General features: G+C 30.9%; 1 protein-coding gene across 1 annotated transcript in view; it reads right to left on the bottom strand.

Moving 5' to 3' along the window:
• Window positions 1-1,186: 1,186 nt before the first annotated feature.
• Window positions 1,187-17,314, bottom strand: part of LOC124369463 — a 215,147-nt gene continuing 199,019 nt past the window's right edge. Inside the window, 6 exon segments of the mRNA XM_046827471.1 lie at window positions 1,187-3,342; window positions 8,802-9,001; window positions 10,690-10,821; window positions 12,316-12,427; window positions 12,783-12,901; window positions 13,942-14,063. Of these exon segments, the coding sequence (XP_046683427.1) occupies window positions 3,262-3,342; window positions 8,802-9,001; window positions 10,690-10,821; window positions 12,316-12,427; window positions 12,783-12,901; window positions 13,942-14,063 (766 nt within the window). The 3' untranslated portion in view covers window positions 1,187-3,261.

The raw sequence follows: 17,314 nt of genomic DNA, 5'->3' as shown, positions 1-17,314 counted from the left end.
TGTTGCCACATTACAAAAATATATACATACTCGGTCTGAAGAGTCTTCTTAAGTCATAAAGCGTTTACTTTCAACCATTGTAATCTACTTACGGTTTAAGTTATGTCCGGTGCCACAGTAGAGTTTGCCCTGTTATCTCGATCAAGGAAACATTGTTTTGAAAAGTTAACTTAGTTCAAAAATATATACTTACGATCTAAGATATTTTTGGTGCTGTAGTAGTGTTTGCATTGGTGCCTGATTAAGAAAATTATATACATATTGGTCTGTAAACTCTTCTTTAGTCATAAAGCATCTCTTTCCGGCCATTGTAATATTCTTGTGGTCTAATGGATTTCCATTACTAGTAGTCTGTTAAGAACATGATACACCAAATTTCATCTTTCTAGGACAATGGTATATTAAAAAGTAAATTTAGTTTTTCTAGGGCTTGCAACCCTATTTCAGCCTGTATGGTTTATTAATCATGAAAACTCTTTACTTTGTTGAGAGTATAAGGCACATATGTGTCAAATTTCATCTTGTAGGACATCATAAAGTTCTACAAATAAAAATAGAATTATTCTAGGGGTTTTCAACCCCTATGGGTAGTTGGTGTTCATTCTTCTTCTTTCAGAGTGACAGGAAGAAGATTTTTGGTTATATTAGAATGTCTCCGATGTAATTTTATAACCACTAGATCAGTGCAAGGATTGGCAATACACTGAAAAACTACACTAGTAACCCGTGTTTTGCTCACAGTCATGGCCTAAGTCGCACTCTTGTGTTTACGCCAATATAAAACAATGCTACTCTCCAACAGTCAGTCCATGTGACTCAACCACGCCTGCCATGTGACTTGGACACGTGCGAATGTTGTTGCACTCATGTGTACATCACAATATAAAAAAATGCTTCTCAACTTGTAGCAATATCATACCACTTGTTTTAATAGTGTGAAAATACGACCCAAGTCGCATTACATGTCTAATGTCATATATTTTGTTATCATTACAATTATTTTGGTTCCCCTAACCATTCAACTCTTTTGAAATTAATATTATTACGTGCTTATTTTGATTGAAATACAGAAGAAATTTGTTCATAACTTATCTGAAATACTTGCTACAATAATTGACCAATCATGGACATCTTGAGGAGAGGCAGGGACCTAAAACCAGACTTAGTAATAAACTGTATGGACACATCTTTTAATATACTTATTTTTATTTTCTTAATAAATTAAGTAAATTATACAACATATTTCTCATTTAAACGCCTGAAAGTATAATTCAAACAAACTGTCAGGCATTTATAGCTTACAATTTGTATATTACTTACACAAAACTTCATCTGATCTACACATTGTTGATTGTAATTTTGATGTCCAGAAGACAGAGAGAAATTTAAATGAGTAGCTATCCTTCACAAGGTACTAAGATTCAGACCTCAAATCATCCGTATTTTTGGTATTTTACTTTTTTCAACACCTTAATTTAATAGAAGCTATTTCTAGACTGATGAACTATCTCACTTACAAAATAGATTTTTAAATATAATTTTCCTGCATTTATTGTCTACTACTGTCTAAAAAATATTACATTACACTAGAATCTAATACTACATTATCTAGATTACATTGGTCACAATCGTCCAGTTTTAATCCTTTTAGTGCCAATTTTTATACATACAAATACTCAGAAGAAACTCTAGTATTGTTATTTTTTTACATGTTACATTGTTTTTATACTAATTATAACTAGAATCCTAAATGTGAAATTAATAATATTTTATTTTGTTATAGAAACAATCATATTACTTTATTTTATATAATTTTAATTTAATTTATTATGTATCAATTTATACTTTATGTATATTTATTTGTTTGTTGTATTTAATAAGTTTCTGTGATTTTTACAAGTGGTTTAGTAAAACACTAAAAAATAGACCTGGCATTCTTCAGAGCAATATAATGTTTTACATGGCACTAAAGGGGTTAAAAATTACTTTTCCCTTATAGAACAGAATACCATATTGATGGCAATTTAATAGTACAACTATTTCTTAATTTCAGCAGTAAAATATGTAATGTGTGAGTAGAAATGAACATAATAGAATGACAACATAAAATGTTATATTGTAATGTGTATTAATGTAAGATCAAATAATGTCATAATAAAAATTCATTCAAGTAAAACTTTAAATTTCGTTTAATAATTATGTGATATATTAATTTATTGTCAATTTGATATTGAGTACATGTTGAAGTTTAAGTGTCTATGATACCTCTCATAAAAATAACATTTGGGCTAAAATTAACTAAGCTTTTAGGTTTAACCTAACACATTGAAGTTATAATATTTACATAAAATAAATAATTTACATTAACATAAAATTGTATATTATCAAATCATTGATAGTTTAGTAAGAGTGTTTCATTACTGTCTTTCCACATTTATGATTAAATAGGAAATATTAAAACCAAACTAAGTTGAGAGAAAAAAATAAGAGTATTCAAAGTCTTGTACAACTGTTAAGCTTTAAGTGAGGACAAACATTTAATTCAGTGAACATATTAGGGTATACAATTATGTTTTTCTTGTACGTGGAGGAAATTTGCTACACTTGCCAAAATAAGAGAGCCTACTTATTTTATACATTTTAAAATTTTAACTTAACTAGTTATACCTCATAGTAAATTTCTGTAGAAAATTAGACTTTAGGGACTGTGTTTATTTTGTATAAAATGGTGGTTTTTTTACAGTTTACTAAATTGTTGAGTGAATTACTTACAAGTAGAACATACAGATCTGAACAAATTTAAGTACACCATGTAAAGCGAAACACAAACATATACAACAAAGCGTTGTTATGATATGAGTTTATCCAACAATAATCAATAGTACAGAATCATTCAGGTAATTGCAAGTACCAAAACATTTGGTATTGTATCTACCATTAAATGTATCTGAAATACATCTAATATATTCTGAACTGACAAACAGTAGTTCACTTTAGTTTATTTTCCTGTTCATAGTATTAAGGGTGAATTTTGGTTGGTAGCACTAATAGCATTCACTGCATTTCTGAGTTTCTTGTCCTTCAGAACGTTTTTATACACATTGATACATACTATTTATTTGCTAAGCAACATACAGGTTTCAAAGTGTTGTAATCTTTAAATAATGTTATTTGCTCTTCACATATTTGAGATAATAATATAATATATACATATTTATGCTAACATTAGTTAATGACCATAACAGTATATAGCATGCTGTGTTATAAGTTGTCATTGCCATTGTAGTCAAAGTCATCAGAGTCTTCAATTGACCTGAAGAATGAGGAGTTGTCCTTAAGTTCCTGTAACATATTAATTACTTTTGTTATAGAATTTATACTACTCGTATGTATAAAAAACAAAAAAAACTTTTGTAGAAACTGTTGTTTTGTACAACATTCGCTATTGCGTGAGCAGAGCAGCCATAGATAGCATCACAATAAGAAGAAATTTGCTCAGTTTACAGCTACTGGTAGGAGTTAAAGTAGCAGTTGTAATAATGCTGGCTGCCAGGGAAGAGAAAACGTGTAATGGAGACAGTATAAGGGGACTTGCCTTGACGTAGGAAGGGAGAGAGCATGTGCAAATCTTTCTCCATATTGATTCTTCAGTTCATTATCTTATGAGAATTTTACTTGAAATGAAATCTATGAGGCTATACCTCACCTTTAGAACTCTGTTCATATTTAAAGGTGTTTGGTCACAATGAAATGGACAAAGAAATGGATACCATTTTACGGGTCCTAGTCATATATAAAGTGTTAACTTTGTGCTTTCTTTAAGATAGCTAGCTAAAAGATGAGCTCAATTACATGTTCTCTAAAGTACATACAGTAGAGATAATATATTACAAATTATGAAGCTAAGAAAAAAATCACTTCATATTAAAAAATCCAATTAATCACCTTATTTTAAAACAAAATATATCAGTTGACTTGGAGTACCCTTGATTAGAATATTTATTTTATCCTTACATATGCAAGAACTTGTGAACTGTGAATATTTAACCAGTAACAGACATTGCAGGCAGCTGTGTGTTTTTCCATCAAGGCTCTCACCAAGGTATTTATTTCACTACCTAAAAATTCACTACATCACAAGGGTTAACATATTCAAGTTTTACATTTTTGTACTCCAAACCAATGTATTTTGTACTATGATACATTTCAAGTGTGAAGTAGAATAATTTTCATATTTGCTAAATTTCAGATTAACCTGTAATTGTACATAATTCAGTGAACACTGAGCATTTTCAAATAAATAATCAAAACTGTCTATGCTAGGTGCCTAAACTTGTACACCAAGTGAAGGGGAGGTAGTTAACTAGAAGAAGCAGAAATTAAAACCCAAGCTACCACTGATAACAACTCTACATCCACAACTGTAGATCTAGGGAAGGGGTGGTAGTTAACCAGAAAAAGCAAATATCAAAATACAAGCTTCCACTGATCAAGATTCTATGTCGCCCAACCACTAGCTCCCACAATAGTAGAACTAGGGAAGGGGAAGTAGTTAAGCAGAAATCAAAACCCAAGCTACCGTGGATCACAACTCTACAGCCACATCCACTGGCTCCCACAACAGTAGAGCTAGAGAAGGGGAGGTAGTTGACCAGAAGAAGCAGAAATCAAAACTCAAGCTACCAATTTATAAAAAACATCAAAAAAAGTAGCCTGATAGTTACCGTCCTCTCTCTATTATACCAAATTCATCAAAAGTAATTGAAATAATAGTTTATGAACAAGTAAATACTTTTTTTAAATAACAATCTGCTTGATATATTACAGTTTGGTTTTAGAAGGGAAAGATCTACAATATGCCTTGAACAACTTGTTGAGACAAATTTATCAAGCCTTTGAAACAAAACCTATGCTCAAGTCATTTTGTGTGATCTTCAAAAGGCGTTGACTGTGTCAGCCATCCTGATCTTTGAATGAAATTATCTCATTATGGATTGTCAGAATGGTCAATAAGATTTTTTTTATCTTGTTTAAAAAAATCGTAAACAGTCAGTTTCTTTTAATGGACATTTGTTATCAGAAGTTCATGTGGAGTGAGGTGTCCTGCAAAGGTCAGATTTAGGTCATTTTCTTTTTTCTAATTTACAATAATGATTTATCCTTTTCTCTAAAATTTAAAACAATATTATATACAAATGATACCATTTTTTAAATACAAATGATAAGCTTGAGGAACTGGAAAGATTGGCTCATGATACCACGCAGGATGCAAAACCGTGGTTAAATTCGAATGGCCTTTCACTCAACAACGAAAAACCCAAAATATGCTTTTTAGCCTTCAATCCATAAATTAATTTCAAACAATAACTTGGTGAATGCTAGGAAATTTTTAGGTATTTATATAAAACAGTCAATTAGACTGAAACACTTTTATTGACTATGTTAAAACCAGATTTAGTTGTGGTTTATATACAGAATGGTAAAAAAGTCCCGGAACGATTTAATATATTTTTTACCAATATAGATAAAGTAATGAGACTTGGTATATCAATAATAGCCATAAATGTCTAGTTTTTTAAGGTATTAAAACTTTTTTATCCCTTATGGGGGACGGCCCACAAGGAGTCAGACAAAATTCTTAAATAGCAGCATAGGTCGAGTTTTATATCAAATTAAAGGTCTTAGTTAGTAGAACACATTGCCGCAAACCGGACCTCAAAAGGTTCACTCTAACTGAAATTGTGGCGTTTTAAAGTTATTCGTCATTTATCCAAATAAGTCATTCTCTTACATTAAGATAACATTAATTTAATAATTAGAATTGAAAATTTAGTACTTACAGTTATAGAAAGTGTTCAAAATGTTGTCCAAGTTTCTCTTGGCAATAGCCCAATCTGTGGTAGAAGCCTTCAATAACTTTTTGAATCATCTCAGGAGGTATTTGATGAGTTTCCTCTGTTATGCGGTGAATTAGTTCTTCTGTGTTGGCAGGCTTAGTTAAAAAACCCTTTGTTTTAAATAACCCCATAAAAAGAAATCAAGAGGATTTAGATCAGGTGATCTAGGTGGTCACTCTATTGCTCCCCTACGTCCTATCCAACGATTGCGAAACTCTCTGTCAAGCAGCGCTCGTACTTGTAAAGCATAATGAGGTGGTGCACCATCCTGTTGAAACCATACTGTGTTATAACTTCGACCCAACACAGCACGTAAAGCCGGTATAATGGTTTCTCTCAACATCAATTCATATGTCACCCCATTCAAATTTCCATTGATTATGAAAGGTCCAACAATATGATTGCCAACAATCCCAGCCCACACGTTAACTTTTTCAGGTTTCTGGATATGGCTTTCCCTCATCCAGTGAGGATTGTCGTCGCTCCAATAACGACAGTTATGCCTACTTACATTGCCATGAAGTGTAAAGGTAGCTTCGTCTGAAAATACAACTTTTGCTAAGAAATTTCGATCTTGTACATATCTATTCTTCATTGTCTCACAAAATTCCACTCTTCTGTCAAAATCGTCTTCCGAAAGCTCCTGGACCAATCTGACCTTATACAGATAATAGTGGTTTTGTTTTAAAACGTTTAACACTGAAACATGGCTTATTCCGTGATTAGTTGCTGCAGTTCTTGTTGATGTGTGTGGCTCTTCGATGAAACTTTGTAATACTTCTAGGGATGTATTTTTGTCAGTAGCAGATAAAGGTCTACCACTTCTTGGACGGTCTTTAACATTGCCGGTATCTAGAAATCGTTGGACTGTTCTACAGACAGTAGACTTTGATATTGGTGGCCGGTCCGGAAATGTGTCATTAAATAAATGCACAACTTTGTCATATGATCGTACACGGTCACCATACCCCCTCATCATAAGCAGGTTTATTCTCTCAGTCTCAGTCAGAGACATCCCTATCACAAGATTCACAACTAGTCACTGTTAAAAATTAAATTAAACCCAATCTACACTTTACAAATCTTAACTTAAGATCGACTTTGTAACAGCTCATGAGGAAAATTAAGTTTCCTGTCTAAACGCATTCTACCCTCAGAATGATAAGATACACAGTTAATGACCCTGCAGTTGGACTTTCAACAGGAATGTCAAAAACAACTTTCACTGAATAGAAAGGATGTAAACACTAATGAGTTTTCAAGACCAATACACTATCCCGGAAATCCCATTGTTGCAATGAATGTTGCCAACACAGAAGAACTAATTCATCACATCACAGATAAATGACGAATAACTTTAAAATGCCGCCATTTCAGTTAGAGTGAACCTTTTGAGGTCCGGTTTGCGGCAATGTGTTCTACTAACTAAGACCTTTAATTTGATATAAAACTCGACCTATGCTGCTATTTAAGAATTTTTGTCTGACTCCTTGTGGGCCGTCCCCCATAAGGGATAAAAAAGTTTTAATACCTTAAAAAACTAGACATTTATGGCTATTATTGATATACCAAGTCTCATTACTTTATCTATATTGGTAAAAAAATATATTAAATCGTTCCGGGACTTTTTTACCATTCTGTATATATCTTTAAGACGTCTAACTAGTGTAATTCCAAAAACCTATATATAAGGACATGTACTTTGCATATTGTCAATCAATTCAAAGACATGGGTTGATTTTTGAGGTTACAGGTTTATGTTTAAAGAAATTTTAATTTACAAAACAATGCTTTAAGAAAAGATAATAGAGAACATTCCGGAAAACAATTAAACCTATTTAAAAAATAATAAATATATGATTTAATTGTGTATGTTGTAAATAATTCGGATATTTTAAAATGTAATCACAGTATCCATTAGCTTTAACACACGCAGTAAGAACAAGACTTCCATAAATTTTTGCTGTTTATCCAAAGCTTTAAACTACTGTGATATCACTAAATCTTTACAATAGAGGCTAAAATCAATGAATATTCATTAAAAATAAATGTTATTATTGGCTTTTGGAAAACCTCTTTTACACTGTTGTGGAATTTTTTAAGAATGACGTTAATTTTAAGTAAAAATGAGCTATTACTTTGCAAAACTTAAATAAAATTATATTAAGCAGAAGGAAGCTGTATTTCTTTTTACAGTTGTAAACTAAGTAATTTTAATAAGGATTTTCCTAACTCTATAATGTTGATTTCTTTTTAAATATTTGGTTCCATTGAGGGGCATATTATGTTTTTTTAAGATTGTATTTATTTCTTAATATATTAGTAAGTCTATCTATTCTGATCTAATGTTGTTGTGTGAGAATGTTTCTGTTATTGTTTTCTAACTCTCTTGTTGATTCTTAAGGGATCCTGTTTCGTTTGGATTTCATATCCTGTTTTTTAAATATATTTTTATTATGTACTGACTTGGTATGACAACTGTACTGTAACTATGACTTTGTCAATGATTTGTACAATCTTTATGTCAATAAATAGTATTATTATTACTCAGATGATTTTTCAAACATTAGTTCATACATTTAAATAGCTAATTTGTGTATTAAAAAATATAATGAATTGTTATTGAAAAATTAGAAAGAACCTCCATGAAACACGTGAAAGAGCACAATTGGTGTGTCGTCTTATGAGGTTAAAAACTGAAAATACATAAAAAAGTAAGAGTCCTATATCTGTGATAATTGTTAAAAATAACCTTGATAATGAATTGACTCCTGCATTACTATAATTGGCTTCAACACAGCAGCAGAGGTGCTTTTAACTTTGAAAAATTTTACGTCTGTTTTGAATGCAAAAGGCTATGATGTCATTAAATATTCCAATGTAAATAAACCTCATATTACTTACAAAATCATCAAAGACTGGAGTGGGATAGTGGCATAGAACACAGTCGATAGTGTCAACTCCATTCTCGTCAGCTGTACATTCACAGTTCTGGCAGTCTGAGGGTCGAGCACTGCTTGCCAGACGTTTGGCGAATACAGTTATAAACTTTTTAGCTGCGTTCTGGTTCACATTCTCTAGCTTCTTGGTAGAAAATACTGTACCTGTATACAACAAGTCAAACTGAAAACTATTGATATCAAATTGTTATCTTGTTACTACAAAATTATTATATTTTTACTACGAAAGATTAAAGAATTTGTCATTAAAAATTATATTTAGTGATTTAAAACAGCTGTTGACAAAGAAGCTGCAATGATTGTTATTGCCCATAGAATACATTAAATACCTTAACCCTTTGAACGCCGATATAAATTTAGTATTTGTTTAGATTACGCTCATTTAAGATGACAAAATAAAAATGAAATTCCTTAAACCTATTTTTTTTTATTCATTCCTAATGACTAATAGTCACACACAAAAAATAAATTTTACAATAATGTAATACTTGCATTAAAATAATCACATTTTTTCATAATAATGGAATATTTAAATCAAAATCAACTTCAGGTTACAGAGTAATCAAATACATGTGATGAAAAGTATGAAAACTATGTACAAGGATAAGAAAACAAATAAAGTGTAATATGCTGATCTTGATTAGTTTATAAATTCTGATAATAGATTTAGGCAGTTGTATGGTAAACTTCAAAACACAAATCAGGATGAAGCCATGGGGTTTCAAGACATGACTTGCAGCTATAATTACACAACACAAAATAAAAAATAAAAACTTGATTATAACACCTAAAACATGGTAACAATAACTTTTTACAACCGTTTGTATAAGGAATGACAATGCAAGAACACTTCCCAAAGGTACAATGCGCGCTCCACTGATAGTCGGTAATGGCGGATAGTATCGTCATCGGCATACAGATGGGAGTGGGAGAACAGCTGCCAGCCACAAAACAATTTATTGTTGACTTCCTGCGGCCAGCTGACAGCTGCAACTGGATTATTTGGTCAAGCCAGTACATCACTTAGTATTGTGGCTTATATACTGAGCTTATAAACTTCAAAAACAGTAATAAAATATATTTTTATCGATCTGCGGATTATTTCGTCTTTGGATTATAAGACCAAACAACATCGCGGATAATTCCGTCTACGGCGTGCTAAGGGTTAATTGTATTATGAACTTTAAAAAATAGTTAATTGTATATTTACATCTAGTAATTTCCAGATACAGTCTAGTGTAAAATTCTTGTTAACTTGTGTACATAGTCAATTATATAATTTTGAAGTCTTTAAAAATTTCAGAGAAAGCCTATTTTTAATTTTAGCCCATATCAAACTTTTGTATAAAACATTAAGTTGTTAAAAAAAGATGCTATAAAGGTTACCTTGAAAATTAACAATAAAGATGTAAAAGGTCAGGTTCATGAAACTGAAAACAAAATTAACTTTTTTCTACAGTACAATTTGTCATGTAGTATTTACAATTGCCAGAATTGATGTTAAGGAATTGCTAAGACGTATTTATTTTGAAAAATGCATATGTCAGGTAATACCATAAAATTCTGCCCAACGGAAAGAACATCAGACTTTTATTATAATTTTAATTTGGCATTCAAGTTTTATATATGTTGGAAATAATAGTACAAAATGGCACTTTGATGTATTTTTGCCAAGTGAAATCAATACAATATAATCATAAAAATAGCATATACATTTCTTCAATGGGGGTTGTTAAAGTTAAAAAGTACATTTTTATGTAAAAGTCCTTGATACAATGATACACATTTTACGTGTGATATTAATTCTCAATAAATTTTTAAATACTACTTACCATTACTCTCAAGTGATAAAAGTGCACAGTATCCTGGCAAGTGTTTTGATAGTTTTACTTGTCGCCTTAAGTCCCTGTCTCCCTTTAGTACTTTAAAGTCATTCTTGGTGTATGCAGTTTTAGAATCTACCCCTGTAACAAGCAATTATAACTAGTAATAAAAATTATTAGTGTATGTAGATTAAAAAAACTACATTTAAATACCAAAGGATAAATTACAAAAGTAGCAGAGAAGTGCCAATTGATAAATGAAATAAACAATATTTTGTTTGAGAAGAAAAGTTAGGACCATATGGCATTTTATTATACATAACCTGCATACATTAGAACAAAATAAAACTAAAACTGATAAATTAAGAAGTCATCAAACAAATACCTTCATTAGACATTGTGGAAGAAATATTTTTCAAATTAAATTAAATAATCAACAAAAGACTTTAAATAATTACTTATTTAAATCAATATGAAGATAAACACCACTTATAAAATTTTGTCTGCAGTATTAGCTTATGTGGTGATTATATTTAATTCAATTGTTACATTTCATGTGTCTCTCTCCCTTGATGAAATAATAAAAATAGTGAAATAATAATTTTATTCCACAAGAAGAAATATAAATGAAAACAAATCCTATACTAGCAATTACACTGCTAGTAGCGAAGCAGTGCTATGTATAAATTAAAACTTAAACAGAAAGTGTTCAGTCCAACTATTTAATTATTACTGATAGAAGCTGCTTCACAATCAATACCGTCTGATCATGAACTTAGTAATAGTTTTTTACTTTTTAGTAAAAGAAGCAAAGATATAATCAGCTTTAGTTGTGTAATGACAACTTATCTTAGGGAATAAAGACCCTAAATATGGAACACATGACATATGTAAGTAAAAACATGTGGGAGTTATTCACGTTAGATTAAACAAGTAATAACATACTCATACAAACATTTCATGAATTATCACAAACTTTTCAAAATCTCTATCAGAGAACTAAATAAAGAAGACAAATTGCGGAGGGAAGGATGTACAAATTAAAGACTACAAGTTTCCAAGGACCCACATGTGTGTAATTCACACACCTCACTTCTTTTCCTGGTTGAGAGATGATGCACTTTAAAATTCATAGTATGAAATAAACTGACGTCTTATTTAAAGAAGGATGAAAAATTAACCACATAACAGATTAAATACACTGCATGCAAGTTGAAAAATATTACTGTAATATCTAAACGAATGTGATTAAGCAATTTAGAACCACAAAAAAGAAATAAAACCTATCAGGGTGAATCCGGCACAAGCACTCTGATGATTTTACAATTTCAGATTCAGTTCCCCTACAGAGTGCAGAGGTTAACATTCATTTCTGGTCTTAAACATGGCTCACTCCTATAGTGGGGCTTTAACTCTTGAGATGTTCACTATGTTATTCAGAATTACAAATTTAACACCAACTACTCATTACCTTGTTTCAAATAACATGTTATAAATCCAGACAATGCATATATGTGTATATATAAATATCTTTGTATTTTAGATAAAACAAATAATCAATAATTGCTCTGTTCTTAAAATTAAATTAATGAAAATTGTTGCACGGGAATAATTCAAAATGACAGATCAACTTACCATAAAGTATCCTATTGCTCCTAACTTTTTCCAAGCCAAAGTCAACATTCATCAAGATGTGAACTTTGATGTCTCTTTCTATAAGCACTTGATGAAGCGCTGAGTAGTCAAACTAAAACACGCATTTGTGCATTAACGATAATAGTTATTTTTACAGACAAAAGTTTCTACATTTATTACCCAATTCAGTAAAAAATCAGAAAAAAACTATTACATTTTGAAAATGTTTTAAAAAGTTATAAGACCTCTGAAGGCTCTTTGATATCCAACTGAGGAGTTCTTCAGTTAGAATTTTAACCCAATAGGGACAGTATAATTGTAATCAATCTAATCAAACATAGTTACTTTTGTCATTTGTGTGGGTTTTATCTATTGTTTTACTCAATTTCTATGCAATGTGTGTAAAAACATAGGATAAAGATTTAACATTATAACGCACCTAGAATCAAAATTTAAAATAAACTTACTGTTCCATTGTTGTCACAGGAGGAGCATGGTATAAGAATGAAAGTCTTTGACACTCCTAGGCGGAAGTTCAGCTTTGAAGCAAATCTAATTGCTTTAAATGTATCAGGATTCCCATTTCCTGAAAATTTTAAAGTCTTTGTACATTACTGGTTTAGTGTAAGTTTGTTTAAATCTTCCACCAAGTGCCGGATGTATTTTTGATGTTGGCCCATACATATTCCAGAGTTCCATCCTTTGATTGCCACCTTTTGTTTAGTGCTAACTCTGATTACACCACTTTTTCTTTTTTCCATTATATAAAAATATTGATATTTTAACAATTGCCCACGCTTTGGATTATATCTAAAATCATGCTTGCTAAAAGAACTACTATTTTCATATAGTAGCAAAATTGAAAATAATTCGAAGTTAAACATGAAGCAATAGCCATTTGTTAGGCAAAAGTTATGTAATAATTAACAATTTATGGATATATTTATAATATTATGTGATCATACTATACTTTGTAAACCTTTCTTGTGTACTAAAATTGTACTGTAAGCTGCAAGGGCAGATCAAGTACTGATTTTCATGGGGACCACTGTAACATTATCCTTACTGTAACAAGTGATTTTGCATTTCAATACAACAAACATACAATATTTAAAATAAATTACTTATACTAAAAGTTTAGTTCATTAAGTTAAATTAATTTCATTATTCATGCTCACAATATAAGAGTATTTTTCATATAAAAAATATTTAAATATCTGAGGGGTCATGGCCCTTCCCCTGCATCCGCCAGTGGTATGCTATTCCTTATGGTTTTGAATTATGTTGTACTATTTCATCTCACAAGATATGGATTGCCATCTCAAAAATTTGTGATGCTCCTAACCCACCAAGATTGAAGAAAAAGAGACAAGTGTATTTTAAAACAAGCTTGAAGTACAACGTACGTCCCCTACCAGGATAGATTTTATTTCAGTTATTTAAAAAGTTAAGATGAGAATATCACTACTTTCAACCATATTTAGGTTTCCTTTAATACTGTATTATAAAACTGTAATACTCAGAGATTATTCTATTCTGGGTAGTAGAATTAATCAGATACATTAGTATCTGGGGCAATGAGCAGTAATTGACAAGTAAACCGTGAAGAAGTGAATTCAAGGTTACCTATAGGTATGTGAGTAAGCAGTTGAGCAACATGTTTGTAGGAGATGAAGACTTCATCGTTGTACATCAGGTTGTGAGGCTCATCAAACACATCATCACCACCATATACAACAACTGCAAATCTAAAACCAGCAAACAAAATCATTAAAGATTCAAATAAATTTGTATTCAGTATTTGTAGGGGAAAAAGTACACAAAGTTTATAGATCAAGCGTCTTCCTGTTAACCAAAGTTGTTGGTATACCTGAATGCAGCAACACAAATCTTTCTTCCGATGACTTTACAGGAAAAATACACTTTAATCAGGACTAGTAAATCATAAAACCCAACTTTTAACTTTGTACATTTACACCTTTTTTTATTAACAACGTCCTGAAAAACATGCTTTACAAAAGTTTTAATTATTGCAACTCCTGAACTTACTTCTAACAACCAAACTTTTGAATGGCGTAATAGTAATCATTTTTAGATTAATCAAATGACTGATTTCTCTGTGTCTCAATAATGAGTATAGACACACTTTAAGAAAACCGTAAAAACAAAAGAAGCGATCCGCATGTTACATCAATCTGGAGTCAGTGCAAGAGCACACATAATATACAGCACATTATAGCATAAATCAAGCTAGTAAATTTCAACTCAATTTACATAAGACAGAAGTAAAATGTTTAATAAACTCATTAAAGAACAAAATCTCTAGTGTGCTAGACAAAATAAATACTTGAATAGTGTTAACCACTATTCTAATATACTTCTTCAACCACGGCTTGAATAATAAACATGTCTTTTGTACACGATATAAATTCCCAACCAAATTGAAAAGTGCCATAGTGTACTCAAACCTAATAAAAAACTACAGACACAACATTTTGATACCCATACTTTCATATATAATTCCAAACAATACAGTGTTAATTGTAGTATTGATTCATAATCTAACTCTCCAAGATCTACTACCAGAAATCTACTACAGTTTCCTGGAAAGCAATTCTAATTTCCTCAGCAGTTATTAGCCTTGTTGGCTACATAATTATTCAGTTAAGAGGAAAATCATATAGGTATATCCACAGTTTACTAACTACAGCAAGGCTTTTGATTGTCTCTTTTATGACTAGATCATAGAGAAGCTAGACCTCTTAGGTGGCAGCAAACTATCAGAGCTCACTTCAAGATCTAACTACAAAGTAGGTTAAAGCCCCTACCAACTACAAGGATTGTACCTCAAGGATATGTCTTTGAATCTGTATTCATATTCTTTCTTAGTGATTACTCAAACTACATGAGAAACTATGTTAATATACATATTAATGCAACTGATACTACAATTTTAAATAATGCATCACCAAAATTAAACATAAAGAGTTCTTTAGCTCTAAATATCATGAACAACGTTGCAGTCAATCTTAATGACCTGATACGAGAATGTGTCTTAAATGCCAGAAATTATTCAAGAATCAACTAACTTGTACCACTAATGTAGACCACCTATGTAGATATCTATACTCTGAAGTGTACTTAGAAAGATATAGAGTATAACTGATTCAGATACGACATTAATTACCTATTTTTCAATATTTGAAACATGTCAACTGTGAACTAGTAAAGGAATATCAAGCCACCAACCTAACAGTACCAATTCTTAAAAAGAGGACAACCAGAGCAATTGCTGGACTTAAACCAATTAACAACCACAGATAATGTTATAGGACTTAAAATATTAAGAGCCAGCTATAGTGAAACAACTTTGAACTTTTCTTCATACAAACAATGTCGATTCAAGCATATATTCAGCCTGATTTTTAATCATAACAATATGGAAGATGTCTCATTTTAATTATACAGGGTCTTTAGTATAATTAGTATGCATCCAAAGGTTTATATGAAGTGTATTGTTTTTTTTTAATATTCAAAGGGTGAAGTACAAAAAAAGTATAAATAATAATGTATAAAAATATTTAGAAATCAAAAAATTTTATTTGGATGGGTATTAATTATACTTTTAAAATGAGACATCTTCCGTAGTTGTAGAAATAAAAATAAGTTGATAAAAGTGCATAAGTTTTACATTGTTCTTATGAAGACTACATCAAACTGACCACCAGTACAGTAATGTACTTGTATTCTGGATATAACCTGGTTAGACCTCCCTACTGGCCACACCATCTAGAGCTGTAACGTCCTGCACAATTCAGATTGCACACTTTCTTTCCATTGATTATTGCTGACAGAAAAGCCCTTCTTAAAAAAGGGAAAACCATTATAACAATTTTTCAGATAGCATCATTATTTTAACTGCCCCTTCAAAAGAAGCTGAGCAACATACCTTCTAATACAGAATAGTTTCTCAACCTTCTTTAAATGAGTTTATTGGACCATTTTGTAACTACATAACTTTACAACCTGAAAAATATTATGTTTAATATACATATGAGTTTGATACACTGCTTTGTTATTCTGTTACAAAGTATGTGTAAAAATGAACACTTGACGTCATTACAATGTTGATGTTATGTAAGTAGAGAATTTTTGATTACAGAATTCCCTGTGGGATTTCAAAGCTATTCATAGAACATATAAACCATAAATTAAATGATAAGAATATAATTCTGGGTATATAAGCTAAAGAAAAATGTGAAAGTTTTTACCAAGAAAGTGATAGAAGTATATTGCTTCAACTGATATTGCAAACACCGCAAGCCGTTGCAAGACAGGAGTTTCATACATTTTAAAAAGTACATAATACCACCGCATTGTACATAACCATAGGCGTATCTAGGATGACCTAATGGGGGGGGGGTTACCACTACAAATTTCCCATACCTCCTGATGGGATATGGGAGCACCCTCCCCCCCACCCGTGACAGAATATGTTCAATGCTTTTAATGCTAACAATTTTCACTTTGACAGCTGTAATAGAACATTATTATTATTTTATATAAAAAAAACGGCTACAACATAAGCGAGAAATTAGTAGTTGAGCATAAGACGCTTGGCGATGAACAAAAAAATCTAGAAAATATGAACTTCAAATTAAAGCACAATATTTCATCACTTTGGTTGTCTAATTTTTTTGTTTTGTACAAAAAGTGTGACAGAAACACGTTATAGTGATCAGTAAATAACTATCGTAATAAAATGAACGTTTAGTATCCGAATATAAATAAACGAAAAATAGCCTAACTCTATTTTGTTTGTTGACGATTTTAATCAACACGGTATTTCTTTCCTTTAGTTGTGGACTTATAGTTTTTGAGAAAATTTAATTATAATACGTTATAAAATAAATTAAATAGGTTATTCCATAACTTCCGATACATCAGAAGTTCATCATCAAAGGGTTGAAAAATCATTATTTTATTTTTCTAGGTCCAG

This window comes from Homalodisca vitripennis, chromosome X (assembly GCF_021130785.1).
Source record: "Homalodisca vitripennis isolate AUS2020 chromosome X, UT_GWSS_2.1, whole genome shotgun sequence".
Lineage (NCBI taxonomy): Eukaryota > Metazoa > Arthropoda > Insecta > Hemiptera > Cicadellidae > Homalodisca > Homalodisca vitripennis.
This window is presented reverse-complemented; position numbering and strand designations above follow the sequence as displayed.